Source organism: Cervus canadensis, chromosome 9 (genome assembly GCF_019320065.1).
Source record: "Cervus canadensis isolate Bull #8, Minnesota chromosome 9, ASM1932006v1, whole genome shotgun sequence".
Taxonomy (NCBI): Eukaryota; Metazoa; Chordata; class Mammalia; order Artiodactyla; family Cervidae; genus Cervus; species Cervus canadensis.
Window position 1 is genome coordinate 61,867,793 of NC_057394.1, and position 16,473 is coordinate 61,884,265.

General features: G+C 40.8%; 1 protein-coding gene and 1 long non-coding RNA gene across 4 annotated transcripts in view; one reads left to right on the top strand and one right to left on the bottom strand.

The window, feature by feature from the left end:
- LOC122447434 overlaps window positions 1–16,473 on the top strand; it is a 66,071-nt gene that overhangs the window by 44,754 nt on the left and 4,844 nt on the right. For 2 of the 3 annotated variants that reach the window (XR_006271226.1, XR_006271227.1), the window contains exon 3: window positions 3,391–3,478. This is a non-coding gene — a long non-coding RNA (uncharacterized LOC122447434). Of the gene's footprint in view, window positions 1–3,390; window positions 3,479–12,399; window positions 12,525–16,473 lie in introns of those variants that run through there. The other variant, XR_006271228.1, reaches the window with a different exon arrangement.
- ENOX1 (ecto-NOX disulfide-thiol exchanger 1) overlaps window positions 1,966–16,473 on the bottom strand; it is a 478,202-nt gene continuing 463,694 nt past the window's right edge. The window contains exon 16 of the mRNA XM_043478063.1: window positions 1,966–2,930. Within this exon, the coding sequence (XP_043333998.1) occupies window positions 2,799–2,930 (132 nt within the window). The 3' untranslated portion in view covers window positions 1,966–2,798. The remainder of the gene's footprint in view (window positions 2,931–16,473) is intronic.

Sequence of the window (16,473 nt, forward strand, 5' to 3'; positions counted from 1 at the left end):
TAGGCAGATATGAACAAAAGCTGAAAGACAAAAACTTATTAGCTTTATTTAGGGGAGCAGTGAGAAAGCAATCCAGAAAGATCCATCGGGGTCAGGTAACAGGATTTCCAAACTTTCAACATTTTGCTTATTCTCAGAACCCAAGAACGATGATTTATTACTGGGTGGGTTTAGGAGAGACAGGTCTTCCCACCTGTGTGCATGTACAGGGGATGGTGGAGGAAAAAGGAGAGTAAAAGCAATGATCCGAAGGTCCTGGATGAGCACTGAGCTCGTGGGAGGAGTGGGGATAGACTGAATGAGAAGCGTGGCATAGAAAAAGAACAACGTGTTTTGGAGTCATTGGGTCCTGGTTTCAAACCCCGTATTCAGAATTGTCTAACTGTGCAAATTAGGCCAGATTGTTAGCACATGTGAGCCTCCTTCTCCTTGTGTGACAAATGAGGACAATAACACTGTCCTTTTTAATAGGATTATCCCAAGGATTAGGGAGGATGGGGTGACAAACAAGAAGACGCCCCCAGAGGTACCAAGGCTATTTCCTTCCCCGGGTGACCTCTGATGTCCCATCTGAAACCAGAATGTGTGTGAAATAATTCAGAAGTTTTCTTTTTTTTTCCCTGGCAAAAATAAGTTACTCACATAATTGAAGTTAGAAAGCAGTGTCTTATGTCAGATCTAACATGAGGTCATGCCAACTCTTCCTCCTAAGCAGAAGCCCTAAGTTGGGGTCTGCCCTGTGCAGTGTATGCTGAAGCTAAAGTGACCGCAGGCAATACTTGAAAGTATGAATGCACATTTGAAGACATCTACCGGTTTGCAGTTTGCAGGTGGCCTAGATTATGATACCTTCCTTTGGGTCCCTACTAGACGTCTTTAACTGCCACTTGACTGAATTCGTCTTTTCTAATTCTTTTTCAGGTGACCCTCTTAGGTCTTCTATTTTATGGTAACATTATCTGTAAATAAGGAGGTCCCCTTTCGGATTGTTGTATCCTTATTTGTCTCCTGACCTAGAGATAAACATGTCGGGATGATGGTGGTGGTGGGCATTGACAGATGCTAGTGAAGAGACCTCAAGTATTTCAACATTAAATATGACATTGATATTAAGGTTGGATCATGGCTCCATTATCACATCTTTACTGTCACATGGTTCACGTCATATAGACACTTTTAGGAAAATTTCTTTTCCCTGTTGAACTTAGTTGTTGGTTCGGTTGCGGGGGTGGGGGTGTCCTTTCTTATTCAACTGCATATTCATGGTGTTAGCACTGAGCCTGAATATAACATGTGTAGATATTTATGGGAGGCATGACTAAGAATCTTAATTTATCAGGACTCAGTAAAAAGAGCCTGAGGACAATAATGTCCAGTAGGAAATTATGAATGTCTTTTTGGAATTTCAAAGAACATTCACTGTTCAGCTGTCTTCCTAAAAAATGTTTCATTTAAAATCAATCAGTATCTCGAATACTTGCTTTTTTGTGATTCTCATGTAAGGAGACAGGAGGGAAATACAATTGAAAGCTCTGTTCTACTTATATTTAAAGAAGGGAAATCTAAATTTTCTCTATAAATTCTCGGTTGATGTGTGAATTTTTAAATTCTTTTTCTAACTTGTATGTTTTCCAGAAAACACACAAATAAATCCAGAATTAATAATAGTAACTGGCTCCTTTGTTCCTATGCATGAGGACACAAAACAAACATAAAATTTATGTTGATTATATTTGGCTGTCATATCTTGGTATTTTCAAATAATATCCATTCTAATGCTATATAATTTTTTCTCAGTACTTTCTACTTTATGACTTTTATATATTTCTGTCTGAAGTAATGTTTTGTCTCTTAATGTCACTCATGCATTTATTTAATCACTTAAAAATAATGGGCTATGAGATGGGACTGAATAATGTGAAAAATATTTCTTAAAATATATCAAAGAATAATTTGCAAAACCAATATGGTAGAAGTCATATTTATTGAAAAAAATTAATATCTTTGCTATAAAATTTGTAACAGCAATATTTACTGAATGTTTATTTTGATGCATAAACCTGAATATTACATACCAAGTACAAGACAGTAGCACTAGTTTTTCTTTTATTTACATTTTATGAAAATTGTTATGCAGTCCATGTTAAAAGAATGTATGATGGAGGATTGTTACATTAGAAAAATAATATTCTTGATAAAGCATTCTCAAGGAGTCCAATCACATTTTCTGCCTCTTCAATAAGGCAAAAGTCCCTAGAACAGCATATAACTTAATTTACAAAATAACTGTTCAGACACATATTCAAGTTTTCTTTTGGTATGATTTTCCTCACTGTAAAATTACTTTTTTTCCTTCTTCTTCTTCTTTTTTTTTTTTTTTACTAAAACATTAAAGACTTTCAGGAAAATGTCATTGAATGATTTCAGCTATACATTACATATACAGCTCTGTAGCCTAGCAACGACCATTGCTACACCATTATTAACTTTAAATATTCTGCTTGGTGAGCTAGTCTCAAATGTAGCATATTTTAGGGTTCTGCCATCACTATGACTGTGGAATCATTGGTTTTCATAGCAAACAGATCTGTCACAGTATGAAGCTTTGTTTGTTTTAGGGAACTGGTACACAATTACATTTCCACTCACAAGAGAACGCCACAGGTGTAACTACAGTCAGGCTCTGACGGCTCCATAAAGGTCCCGCGTTGGACCTGCCCCAAAACTCCTGGGCTTACGCAGCACAGCCCTGGCCGGGTTCAGGTGGTTTCGTCCAGAGATTTCATCGCTCTTCACAGTTAGGTAGTTTTAATTCCTTCGAAGGCACACAACTTCCACCTTTTTTCCAGCGTTGCTCCCACGCCTGTGAATTCCTGTTTAAACATGCGTGGCAACCTCATCAAAAGCATTTCGATTTCATTTGCAGATATCTGTTAGAAAGGAAGAAAAGTCACTTTTGGGAGGGGAACTCATCTCAAAGGAGTCAGGGGGTTGAGTAAGGACGTGCTTTCCCAAATGAGACAAACGTGTGGTTTTCTGCTTGGCTGTTCAGGTCCTTACAGAAGGAGCACGAGGTAAAGGGCTGAGTGTGATTTGCTGCATTGCTTCCTGGGCAGCTGTTAGGAGAGGGGCATGAGATAAGCAGGTGGAAAGTTCCAGGTTCACTTTTCATATGGATGCCTGCCTTACTGGCAGCATGATGTCTGAGCAGCCCTGCCTTGATGTGAAAAGGAGATGGGGTGAGATTTAAGATGGCTCAGAGAAAACTGATCACCACTTCTGGAAAGCCACAATCCTCTGATCCAAAGGGCAGCTCTGTTATCTGACTCAGTGAAGACCAGAGGACAGGTGGGTAGATTTCCTGTCACACTAACTTCCTTCTCTTCACAGGGACCAGAAGACCATAAAGCTTTAGGAATAAAAATGAAACCCAGCACCCACAGCAATAAAAGTCTCAATGTCTAGTCATAAATTCCAGGTAGGTTGCTTTTTAATGCAGTTTTTTTCTTCTCCCAATTTTTATTACATATATTTTTATACCAATAATTTATTTTATCTTAAAGACTGAAATCACCACAATCTTTCTACTATAACACAGCCATTGCTCTTATTTTCCTATATTTGCATCCTAATCCATGCATATATATATATATATATATATATCTCAGATAGCAAGCTGAGATCCTGAATTTCTGTTTAAGTCTGTATCATACTATTGTTATGAGCTAAAAATGACCCTACCAAGGTAGGCTCTGTAAGTCACAGAAAGTGGGAATAACAACATTAAGGGTGTGTGAAGACTACAGGCTTAGCACAGCTTTGGGCATACAGAAATGCTCAGCAAATAAGACCTCATTATTTTTTCATGGTACAATCACTGTATAGGTATTGTGTGTGTGTGCTGAGTCGCTTCAGTCCTGTCTGAATTCTTTGTGACCCTGTGGACTGTAGTCTGCCAGGTTCCTCTGTCCATGGGATTCTCCAGGGGATCTTCCTGACCCAGGGATTGAACTCACTTCTCTTATGTCTCCTGCATTGGTAGGTGGGTTCTTTACCAATAGCACCACTTAGGATACTTTCCAGTTAACAATTAAGAGAGACCAAACAACTGATACCACAGAAATACAAAAATGTAAGAAAATACTAGGAACAATTACATGCCAACAAATTGGACAACCTATAAGAAATGGACAAGTTTCTAGAAACTGAATCAAGAAGAAATAGATACTTTGAACAGACAAATCACTAGAAGTGAAATAGAATCTGTAATTAAAAAAAAACAAAAACAAAAAACCTCCCTGCAAACAAAAGTCCAGGACCAGATGGCTTCACTGGGAAATTCTACCAAACATACAAAGGAACTACACGGATCCTTCTCAAACTCTTCCAACAGACAGAAGAAGGAATATTCCCAAAGTCATTATAAGAAGCCACCATCGCCTGATACTAAAATCAGACAAAGACAATATCAAAAAAAATTATAGGCCAGTATTTGGGGCTTCCTATGTGGTGCTAGTAGTAAATCTCCCTGCCAATGTAGGAGACATAAGAGACGCAGGTTCAGTCAACTTAGCATCCGAGCACATATCTTTGATGAATATAGATACAACATTCAAAACAAAATACTGGATCAAACTAGATGGATGGCATGGTTAGAAGGAAGTCCATCTTGCTATGGCTGACTTTGAAGAGAGAGATAGAGAGCCATAATTCAGGGAACACAGACAGCTTCTAGAACCTGGACAAGGACTCCTGCCAGTGTTGCTGGGGCATCCTGCATCACTCAGAGCCCCCGAGGTTTCCCTGTTAGTGCTGAAGCCAGTTCTGTTATGGGTGTACAATTAAGACTTCATATCATCACTGTGAAGGGGTGCTGTTGTGCCTTTTGATATGGCACTGGTTTGTTAAAAAAACAAATCAGTAATTAAGAGTTTATTCATCATGCTGATGGCAGAATAGAAGGAACTTGAGCTCACTTCCTGACGTAAGCACACCAAAATCCCAACCCATTTCTGAACCACCACCGATTAAAAAAGACTTGAACCTACCAAAAAAGATATTCTAATCCAAAGATGTAAAGAAGAAACTCAACAGAAAGGCAAGAGGGGTGCACGTGTGATATAATCAAATCCCATTACCCCCTGGGTGGGTGACCCACAAACTGGAGAAGAATTATGTGGCAGAAGGTCTCCCACAAGAGTGAGAGTTCTGAGCCCCATGGCAGACTCACTAGCCTTGGGGTCTGGCATGAGGAGGCGGCATGCCCAGAGCATTTGGTTATGAAAGCCACTAGGGCTTGACTACAGACGTTCCACAGGACTGGGGTAAACAGCAGCTCCGCTCTTGGAGGGCTTACACAATGTCTCGTGTGCACCAAGACCCAGGGCAAAAGCAGTGCCTTTGTAAGACTTCCGTGGTGGCTCAGACAGTAAAGCATCTGCCTACAATGTAGGAGACCGGGTTCAATCCCTGGGTCAGGAAGATCCTCTGGAGAAGGAAATGGCAACCCACTCCAGTATTCTTGCCTGGAGAATCCCATGGACAGAGGAGCCTGGTAGGTTACAGTCCATGGGGTCACAGAGAGTCGGACATGACTGAGCGACTTCACTTTCCTCTCCCTTGTAAAAGCCTGGGCCAGACCTACCTGCTGGTCTTGGAGGGTCTCCTTGGGGAGGCAGGGGGCAGTTGTGGCTCATTGTGGGGACACAGACAATGGTGGCAGAAGTGCTGAGGACTATTCACCTGTGTGAGTTCTCCTGGAGGCTGCCACTTTGGAACCAAGGCTCTGGTGCTGGGACACCTCAGGCCAAACCACCACCATGGTGGGAACGCAGCCCCACCCATCAGCAGACAGGCTGCCTAAAGACTACCTGAGCACACAGCCACCTTCAGAACTCTCCTTGACACAGCACTTTCCCTATAGCTCAAACAGTAAAGAATCTGCCTTCAAGGCAGGAGACCAGGGCTCGATCCCTGGGTTGGGAAGTTCCTCTGGAGAAGGGAATGGCGATCCACTCCCCACTCCAGTATTCTTGCCTGGAGAATTCCATGGACAGAGAAGCCTGGTGGGCTACATTTCGTGGGGTTGCAAAGAGTCAGACACGACTGAGTGACTGACTAACAGTTGACACAGCACTGCCCAGCAGAAGGCCAAGACCCAGCCCCACCCTCCAGTGGGCGTGTACCAGCCCTTCCCATCAGGAAGCCTGGATACGCCTCTAGACCAGCCTCACCCATAACAGGGGCAACACACCCGAAGCAAGAGAACTACAGTTCAGCACCATGTGGAACTAAGTCAGCAAATGCAGACCAGAGCCTACCCTGGGACCAGCTGGTCCCTGGCCCTTGCGTGACAAGAGGGGCGTGTACTGCTGGGACACAAAGGACAGCCCCTATACAATGCCACTCCTCCAAAGTCGAGAAACGTAACGTTCCACTTACATAAAAATATGCTGCTGAACTGGAGCACCAATACTTTGGTCACATGATGTGAAAAGCCAACTCACTGGAAAAGAACCCTGATGCTGGGAAAGACTGAGGACAGGAGGAGGAGAGGGCGACAGAGGATGAGATGGTTGGATGGCATCACTGACTCAATGGACATGAGTTTGAGTAAACTCAGGGAGATAGTGAAGGACAGGTAAGCCTGGTGTGCTGCAGTCCATGGGTCACAAAAAGTCAGACATGACTGACTGAGCTGTTGTTATACAATTAGAAATTGAGACAAAGTGAGATGGTAGAGGAATATGTTTCAGATGAAGAAAGAAGATAAAAACCATAGAAGGACAACTAAGTGACATGGGCAATCCGCCCAAGAAAGAATTCCGAGTAACGATGGGAGGGATGATCCAAGAACTCAGGAAAAGAATGGAGAGTGAGAAGTTACAAATTTTTAATAAAGAGCTAGAAAATATAAAGAATAACAAGAGTTGATGAATACAGTAATTGAGATGAACAAAGTAGAATCAATAGCAGGAAAAAATGAGGCAAAAGAATGGATAGGTGAGCTGGAAGAAAGTCATGGAAATCACTGCCACAGACAGAATAAAGAAAAAAAAAGATAATGAAAAGAGGACAGTTTAAGAGATCTCTGGGACAACATCAAATGTCCTAACGTTTGCATGACAGGGGTTCCAAAAGGCTTAGGGCCTGGGAAGATATTCAAAGAGATAATAGTTGAAAACTTCCTTAACATGGGGAAGGAAACAGTCACCCAAATCCAGTAAGAAAGTCCCAGGCAGGATAAACCCAAGGAGGAACAACACACCAAGATGTATACTAATCAAACTGACAAAAATATTAAATCAACAAGAGAAAAGCAACAAATAACATACATGGGAATCCCCATAAGGTTATCAGCTAATTTTTTTCAGCAGAAACTCCAGGTCAGAAGGGAGTGGCATGATATAATTGGTGACAGATGGAAAAAACCTACAACTGAGAATACTCTACCCAGCAAGGCACTCATTCACATTTGACAGAGGAATCCGAAGCTTTACAGCCAGGCAAATGCTAAAAGAACTCCAGTAGGTGGAAAGGAAAAGGCCACAACCAGAAACAAGAAAATTATGAAATAGGAAAACTCACCAGTAAAGGCAAACAATAGTAAAGGTAGGAAATCATCCACACACACTATGATATTTAAACTAGTAATAGAGGAGGAGAGTACAAATGCAGGATATTTAAAATGCATTTGAAATTAAGAGATCAGCAAATTAAAATAATTGTGTATATACATGTGTATGTGTGAGTGTATACAGCATGCTATATATCAAAACCTCATTGTAACTGCCAATAAAAAAATCTATAATATATATATATATATTTTTTTTAATATAATATATATTTTTAGGCAAAAAGAAAAATGAATCCCAACACAACAGCAAAGATAGTCATCAAATCATAGGATAAGAGAATAAAAGAAGGAAAAAAACCTAAAAAAAAAAAATCCAAAACAATTAACAGAATGGCAGTAAGAACATACATATCAATAACTACCTTAAATGTAAATAGATAAAAGGATCCAACCAAAAGATATAGCCTGGCTAAATATAAAAACAAGACCCACATATATGCTGTCTATAAGAGACCTACTTCAGGCCTAGAGATATATGCAGACTGAAAGTCAGGGGATGGAAAAAGATATTCCATGCAAATGGAAATCAAAAGAAAGCTAGAGTAGGAATACTCATATTGTACAAAATAGACTTTAAAAAAGCATGTTACGAGAGACAAAGAAGGACACTACATAATAATCAAGGGATCAATCCAAGAGAGGATATAACAGTTGTAGCTATATATATGCACCCAATATATAAAGCAAATGTTCACAGACATAAAAGGAGAAACTGATAGTAACATAATAATGGTTGGGGGGCTTTTAACATCCCACTTTCATCATTGGACAGATCATCCAGATAGAAAATCAACAAGGAGGTAGAGGCTTTAGAGGACACATTTATACCATTTGGACTTAATTGATACTTAAAGAGCACTTCATTCAAAAGCAATTGAATACACATTCTTCTCAAGTGCACATGGAACATTCTCTAGGAATGATCACATGCTGGGCACAAAGTAAGCCTCAGTAAATTTAAGAAAATTGAAATCATATCAAGCATCTTTTTGAGCACAGTACTATGAGATTAGAATCAATTACCCAAAAAAAGCTGGAAAAAAAAAAATCACGTGGAGGCTAAACAACCAATGGATCACTGAAGAAATCAAAGAGGAAATAAAAAAATACCTAGAGACAAATGAAAACAAAAGTATGATGATTCAAAACTTACGGGGCACAGCAAAACTAAGAGAGAAGTTTATAGCAATACAGTCTTACATCACGAAACAAGAAAAATCTCAAACAACCTAACCATATACCTAAAGCAACCAGAGCAAGAACAAACAAAACCCAAAGTTAGTAGGATGAAAGAAATAAAGATCAGAAATAAATGAAACAGACTACAAAAAACAATAGAAAAGATCAATCAAGACTAAAAGCTGGTTCTTTGAATAGGTAAACAAAATCAATAAACCTCTCGCCAGACTCATCAAGAAATAAGAGGCCACACAGGTCAATAAAATCAGAAATGAAAAAGGAGAAGTTAAACTGTCTCCACAGAAATACAAATGATCATAAAGGAATGTTACAAGTTACTATGTGCTAAGTCACCTCAGTCATGTCCGACCCTGTGCGACCTAAGGACTGTTAGCCCACCAGGCTCGTATGTCCATGGGATTCTCCAAGCAAGAACAGTGGAGTGGGTCACCGTACCCTTCTCCAGGGGATCTTCCCAAGCCAGGGATCGAACCTTTGTCTCTTATGTCTCCTGCATTGCCAGGTGGGTTCTTTACCAGCTGAACCACCTTTGAAACCCTACACCTTTAAAATGCACACACTAGAAGAAATGGACACATTAATAGGAAGTCAAAAGAAGATCTCTGAAGACTGAACCAGGATGAAATAGAAAATAACAGACCAATTACCAGTACTGAAATTGAATTAGTAATTTAAAAATCCTCAACAACAAAAGTCCAGCAGCAGGTGGCTTCACAGACTAATTTCAAACACTTTGGAAGAGTTAATACCTGTTCTTCTGAAACATGCCCAAAGAATTTCAAAAGAGGGAACACTCTTGAACTCATTCTACAAGGCCACTATCAACCTCATACCAGAGTTAGACAAAGATACCACAGAAGAGAAGATGACAGGCCAGTATCACTAATGAACAGAGATGGAAAAATCCTCAACAGAATACTAGTAAACCAACTCCAACAGTACATTAAAAGGATCATACACTATGATCCAATGGGATTTATCCCAGGGATGCAAGGTTTTTTCAATATCCACAGTATGGATCAGTATGATACACCATATTAACACATTATTGCCTGGGGGATTTTTGCAGGCACTAACACCTGTTGCTGGTGATTGTTATGTAAGTGAATATTAAAACATCTCAATAATGTTTTGTAATAATATATCTGTGGTCAATAAGTTATTAATGAATTGAAGAATACAAACCACATGATATCAATAAGTGCAGAAAAACATTTTGAAAAAATTCAACCTCCTTTTATGATAAAAACTTCAGAAAGTGGGCACAGATGGAATATACTTCAACATAATAAAGGCCATTTATGACAAACCCACGGCTAACATCATACTCAGTGGTGAAACTCTTGAAAGCATTGCCTCTCAGATCAGGAACAAGACAAGGATCATATATACACTCTCACCACTTCTATTCAACATAGTTTTGGAAGTTCTAGCCACAACAGTCAGACAAAAGAAATAAAATGTATCCAAATTGGGAGAAAAGATGTAAAACTGTCACTATATGCAGATGACATGATGCTATATATAGAAAACCCTAAAGACCACACAAAAACTACTAAAATGAATAAAATAATACAGTAAAGTAGCAGGATACAAATTGATGTACAGAAATCTGTTGCATTTCTTTACTTTGCACTAACAATTAAATATCAGAAAGGGAAAGTAAAAAAACAAAAATTCCTTTGAAAAAATCATATAAAAATACTTAGGAATAAACCTGACTTAGGAGGTGAAAGATTTACATGCTGAGAATAATGAGACAATTGAAGATGATTCAAAGAAATAGATACCACATGCTCTAGGGTTTTATTAATAAGAATCAGTATGATTAAAATGGCATACTATCCAAAACAATCTACAGATTTAATATGATCCCTGTCAAATTATTCACAGAACAAAGAATCCTGAAGTTTATATGAAACCATGAAAGACTCAGAATTGCCAAAGCAATCTTGAGGGAAAAGAACAAAGCAGGCAGCATAACCCTCCTAGATTTCAGACAATAGTTGTTCATTGCCAAGTTGTGTCCAGCTCTTTGCAACCCCATAGACTGCAGCATGCCAGGCCTCCCTGTTCCTCACCATCTCCTGGAGTTTGCCCAAGACAACAATACAAAGCTTCAATAATCGAAATGGTATGGTACCAGCACAAAAATATACATGGATAACAGAGAGCCCAGAAATAAACCCACACACCTATGGTCAATTTTCGACAAAGGAGGCAAGACTCTAAGGGAGGAAAGATAGTTTCTTCAGCAAGTGGTGTTGGGAAAGCTGGGCAGCTGCATATAAATTAATGAAGTCAGATCACTCCCTCACACAACTGTCACACCATACGCAAAAATAAACTCAAAATGACACCATAAAAATCCCAGGAAGAATATAGGCAAAACATTCTCTGACATAAATTGTACCAATGTTTTCTTAGGTTAATCTCTCAAGACAATAGAAATAAAAGAAAAAATAAACAAGTGGGATCTAATTAAACTTAAAAGCTTTTGTACAGCAAAGGAAACTACAAACAAAATAAGAAGACTACCTACAGAATGGGAGAAAATATTTGCAAACAATGTGGCCGTCAAGGGCTTAATTTAGAAAAGACACAAACAGCTCATTTAATAATAATAAACAACAACCCAATCAGAAAATGGGCAGAAGGTCTAAACAGACATTTCTCCAAAGAAGTACAGATGGACAAACTGGCCTATGGAAGGATGCTCAGCATCACTAATTAGGAAAATGCAAATCAAAGTTACAATGAGGTATCACCTCACACTGGTCAGAATGGCCATGATTAAAAAATCTACAGATAACAAATGTTGGAGAAGGTGTGGAGAGAAGGGAGCCCTCCCACACTGCTGATGGGAATGTAAGTTGGTACAGCCACTGTGGAGAATAGTGTTATTATTAGGATTGTGTGTAAAATGTCACACAGGGCCTGGCACAGGTACAATTTCTCTCTCTATCCATATTTAAGCAATGCTGATCAAATCCTACACACTCACATCAGGTCTTCTGTGATCGGTGGGTCAAACTCTGTGCTGAAAAGTAGCATCACCTTGTTTCTTATGGTAGCTTCTGACCTGAGCCTAGACTTCAACCACAAAGGAAGCAGAAGTTGGCAAGCGGCAGCAGAGAGGTGGCACCACTTCCTGGGTCTGGGCCAGGCACAGAGTTCGTGCTTTAAGTGCACTATCTCATCAAAAAGTTATTTAAACAAGCAGATAAGCGGTTCACTTGCTAGAAGAAAGAAGTGTAGAGGCAGAAGTTCACATTCCCATCACAAATGACCATTAACCTGCTTTACCACCTTGCCTGGCTTCCTGGGTGGCTCAGCGGTAAAGAATCTGCCTGCCAAGCAGATGTCAGTTCGATCCCGGAATCAAGAAGATCCCCTGGAGAAGGAAATATCACTCGACTCCAGTATTCTTGCCTGGAGAATCCCATGGACAGGGGAGCTACTACAGTCCATGGGGTTGCAAAGAGTCAGACATGACAGAGCGGCTGAACCACCACCATCTTGCCTAAGTCACTAAATCTCTTTGGGTAATTTTTCACTTGCAGGAAAGGAATTGGAAGGAAACTCATCGGATGCTCCTAGGACTTCTACTCCAGCATACGCTAACACTGGTTTTTGGGCAAGCCTTTAAAATTCACCTGTCCACTAGGTTGTGGTGAAGATCTCAAAGCTGAGAGAATGTGATAGGTCTTTTGTGCACTTTTAAGGACAAAACAAATGGCAGCCAACACTAGGTAGCACTTACTATGTGCCAGATACTGCTATAAATGGTTTTCATCTATTAAATCATTTAATACACATTAAAAACCATTCTATAGACGGTGAAGCTAAGGTACAGAGATGTTAAATAAGTTGTCCAAAGTCACACAGCTAAACAGTAGTGAAAGTGGCATTTGAAATTCTCACGATTACTTAATTGGAATAACCAGTTAGTCAGAAATGAGTATAATAACCATTGGTGTCCTCAGAAGCAGTCAACTATCAGTTGCTGTTGACAGTGCCAAGGTAACAGCCTGATTCTGCCAGGATGGTGTAAATATTATAATATAGACAAGGACACAATTATAGAACAGGCACCTCAAATGAAATCTTATCTAAAATACCCATTAAAAAATAAACACAAATAGAAAGCTTCTCTACAGTGAAGGAAACCATCAACAAGATGAAAAGGCAATCTACTGACTAGGAGAAAATACTGCAAATCGTATGTCTGATAAAGGGTTAATATTTACAATGTACAAAGAACTCACAAAATCAGTAGCGAAAAACCAAGCAATCCAATCAAAAAAATGGGTGAGGATCTGAACATTTTCCAAAGATGACATACAAATGGCCAACAGATTCATGAAAAGGTGTTTAACATCACTAATCAAGAGAAATACAAAAAAAAAAAAAAAAACAGACTCACAATGATATATTATTGGGAATAATCTAGAGATAGTTAAAAGTATAGAGAGGATCGGGGCTTCCCTGGTGGTCCAGTGGCTAAGACTCCGAGCTCCTGAGGCAGGGAGCCCGGGTTCGATCCTTGGTCTGGGAGATAGATCCCACATGTCACAACTAAAGATCCTGTGTGCTGCAGCAAAGATCTAAGATCCCACATGCCTCAACTAAGACTGGGCACAACCAAATAAATAGAGGAAGGATGTTGCTGTGTATGTTACATGCAAAGACCAAGTCATTTTATGTGAACATAAAGGATTTGAGCATCTGTGGATTTTGGTAACCACAGGGTTTCTTTGAGCCAGTTGCCTGCAGATATCAAAGGACAAAAGTATTGGGGAACCAATTAAAAGGAGCCTGATGCAAAAAAAAAAAAAAATCCATTTACAATAATAAGGCACTCAGCTAGAGTCTAGAGCATTTCCTTAAAGATGTTTATATCTCATGCAAGAACAAACAGCAAGGTGAAACAGCTTCATGTTATTATTTTGATGGTTTTTAAACCTTTTCCCTTCCTGACAAAACAACCTATATGACACATGACATTTTGGGATTTTTCAAGACAAATTCAAGAGAAAATTCAATTTGTCCTTCTGTTTTACTATATGGCCGAAGAAGAATGTAAACCTACAGATTTCTTCACTTTAATTCTTTTTTCTTCCCTTCCTTATTAAAACATGTCAGCCATTATGATCCTGCCTTCATGGTATCCTTTCTCTTCCTCTCAGTCATGTCGTGGTCTTCAGAACTGGAAGTGTCATGGAATCATCACAAACACACAGCACTTGGCACTCACTGGGTGTGATCAGAGCCATAGGGACCCATCTCCCCACCAGGGGTGCAGGATTCCCTTCCCCAGACCCCTTCTGAGGCCGGGGATTCTCCCTAAGCTCCTGTGGGTCACGGATGGAACCCTGGGGTCCAGGGCAGGGCTGCTGCTGGCCCAGCTGGTATATGGAGAGGCTGGAGCTCTGCGCCGGGCTCCTGATGCTGCATCCAGCCTGGCTTTCCAGCACCACGTTTGCTTTCTCACAAGGATACTATGAGGCGAACAGATACACGAGGCTAAGAGAATCCTGTGCGGCATTATGATATAGGTCAGAAACGTGCTGTGACTGTGAAATCTCATTTTCCCATACACCACGTGTTGGTGCTCTGGCAACTGGGGAGGGTCATCATAAACATGATGCTTTTATTTCCTCTTACCCAGCTGGCTTTTATTCCAGGAAACTGGGGGTCTGTGTGTCTTTTTTTTCTTCGATGTTATCAGTGGCTCCCCTCACTCCCGTTTAAAATTTTCTAACATTTACTCTTTGAGGAAGGATTGATTTGCTCTAATTTGAAAGAAAAGAAAGGATGAGAAGGAATAAAGGCTTTGTAACCAAGGGACTTGCGTGATGGTGATTTGTGAGAGGCAGAGGTCATTTGTAAGATGTACTTGCTTTATTTTCTGGTTTGCTGAGTCTGGTTCAAGCCCACTGCCTCCTTGCCAGGCCACTAAGTACATGTATACACAGACACAGGAAGGCATAAATAAATTTTATCATTGGGGATGGTTGGCTCCGTGTCCCATATCAGTCAGCCAAGGGAGGCCAGTGGAGAAGGGGTTTTCTTTTGGGGGGACTGAAGAGACACCCACATAGGCTTTGTCAAGGCTGGAGAGTCAAGAGAAGGAAAAAGGGAAAGACAATAAACGGAAGTGAGGACCTGGGGGAAAGAGAAGGAAAGGGCTGGAAGGCAGAGGACCAGGGAGGAAGGCGAGGCTGTGCGAGGAAAAGCACAAGAAAGCAGGAAGAAGATAAACAGAAGGAAAGAACCAGAAGGAGAAGAGGAAAGATCTGGAGGGAAATGCAGAGAGGAAAGAGGGGAGAAAGGGGAGAGATGGGCCCAGAGGAAACCATGACAAGGAGCACGGACTCGCGGGCGCCCCTGGTGGTCATGATCCGCACGCACTTTGCCCTTCTCCAACTCCTGTTGAGCTACCTGTCTGCCCGCCCTACGGAGCACCTCATTAGTTCACCTCTGACTCTCAAGTTCCTTCATAAATACACCATTTCCTCATTTAGACTACAAGCTTTTGAAGAGCAGCGTCCTTCCTTGGATTTCTTTTGTGCCCTGGCCACTCTCCGTTCTGCCTCATCTGTAGAAAACACTGAGTTTGTAAAAAAGCAGTACTGGGTCCCTGGTATCCTCGTCAATTATCTCTTGCTGTGAACGAGCCGCTTCCTTTCTGCTTTTCACGCGGCCAGATGTAAGTCTCCTTACCTGCAAAGCTTCCTATGCCACATGCTTTCCAGAGGTGCTGTGACGTCTGGAAAACAGATTCATGATAGCCTGTCTAAGCAACAGAACACTCATTCATTCATTCACATACTGTGACAGGCGGCTACTCAGGAGAACACCAGAATGTACGTAATACTAAAGATTATTAAGGTACGGGGACTTCCCCGGTGGCCCAGTGGTGAAGACTTCGCCTTCCAGTGCAGGGGGTGGTGGGTTCGATCCCTGGTTGGGGAGTTAAGATCCCATGTGAAAGGGTCAGTTGCTGAGTCACGTCCGACTCTTTGCGACCCCATGGACGGTAGCCCGCGAGGCTCCTCTGTCCATGGGATTCCCCAGGCAAGAATACTGGAGTGAGCTGCCACGCCCTCCTCCAGGGGCTCTTGCCGACCCAGGGATTGAACCCAGGTCTCCTGCACTGCAAAAAGATTCTTTATATCTGAACCACCTGAGATTCCACGTGCTTTGCAGCCAAAAAAATACCCAAAACATAAAACAGAAGCAATGCTGCAACAATTTTCAATAAAGACTCTAAAAATGGTCCACATTGAAAAAAAGAAAAAAGGAAAAAATGATTATTCAGGTGGGCAATCTAACAAACACTATTTGGAACATTTTCTCCAACCTTACTGCCTAGCTATCATCTGGGGAAGAATGCTGTCCAATTAAGGTCTATTTTGCACCTCCTTGGAACTGACAAGATATTTTATCTATTTCACAGGAATGCTTCTAGTACACAGATGCAAATGGTTTGCCCCTCTGGTGGGAAAGGAACATGTCATGAGCACCCAAGTCTGCTACCAAACACGGTGTCATGTCCCAAATGGCAGCTCTTTCTAAAAAACTAGCCTCCATGGCTCCATTATATCGAGTCTGGTTTCAGAATCAAATCTTTT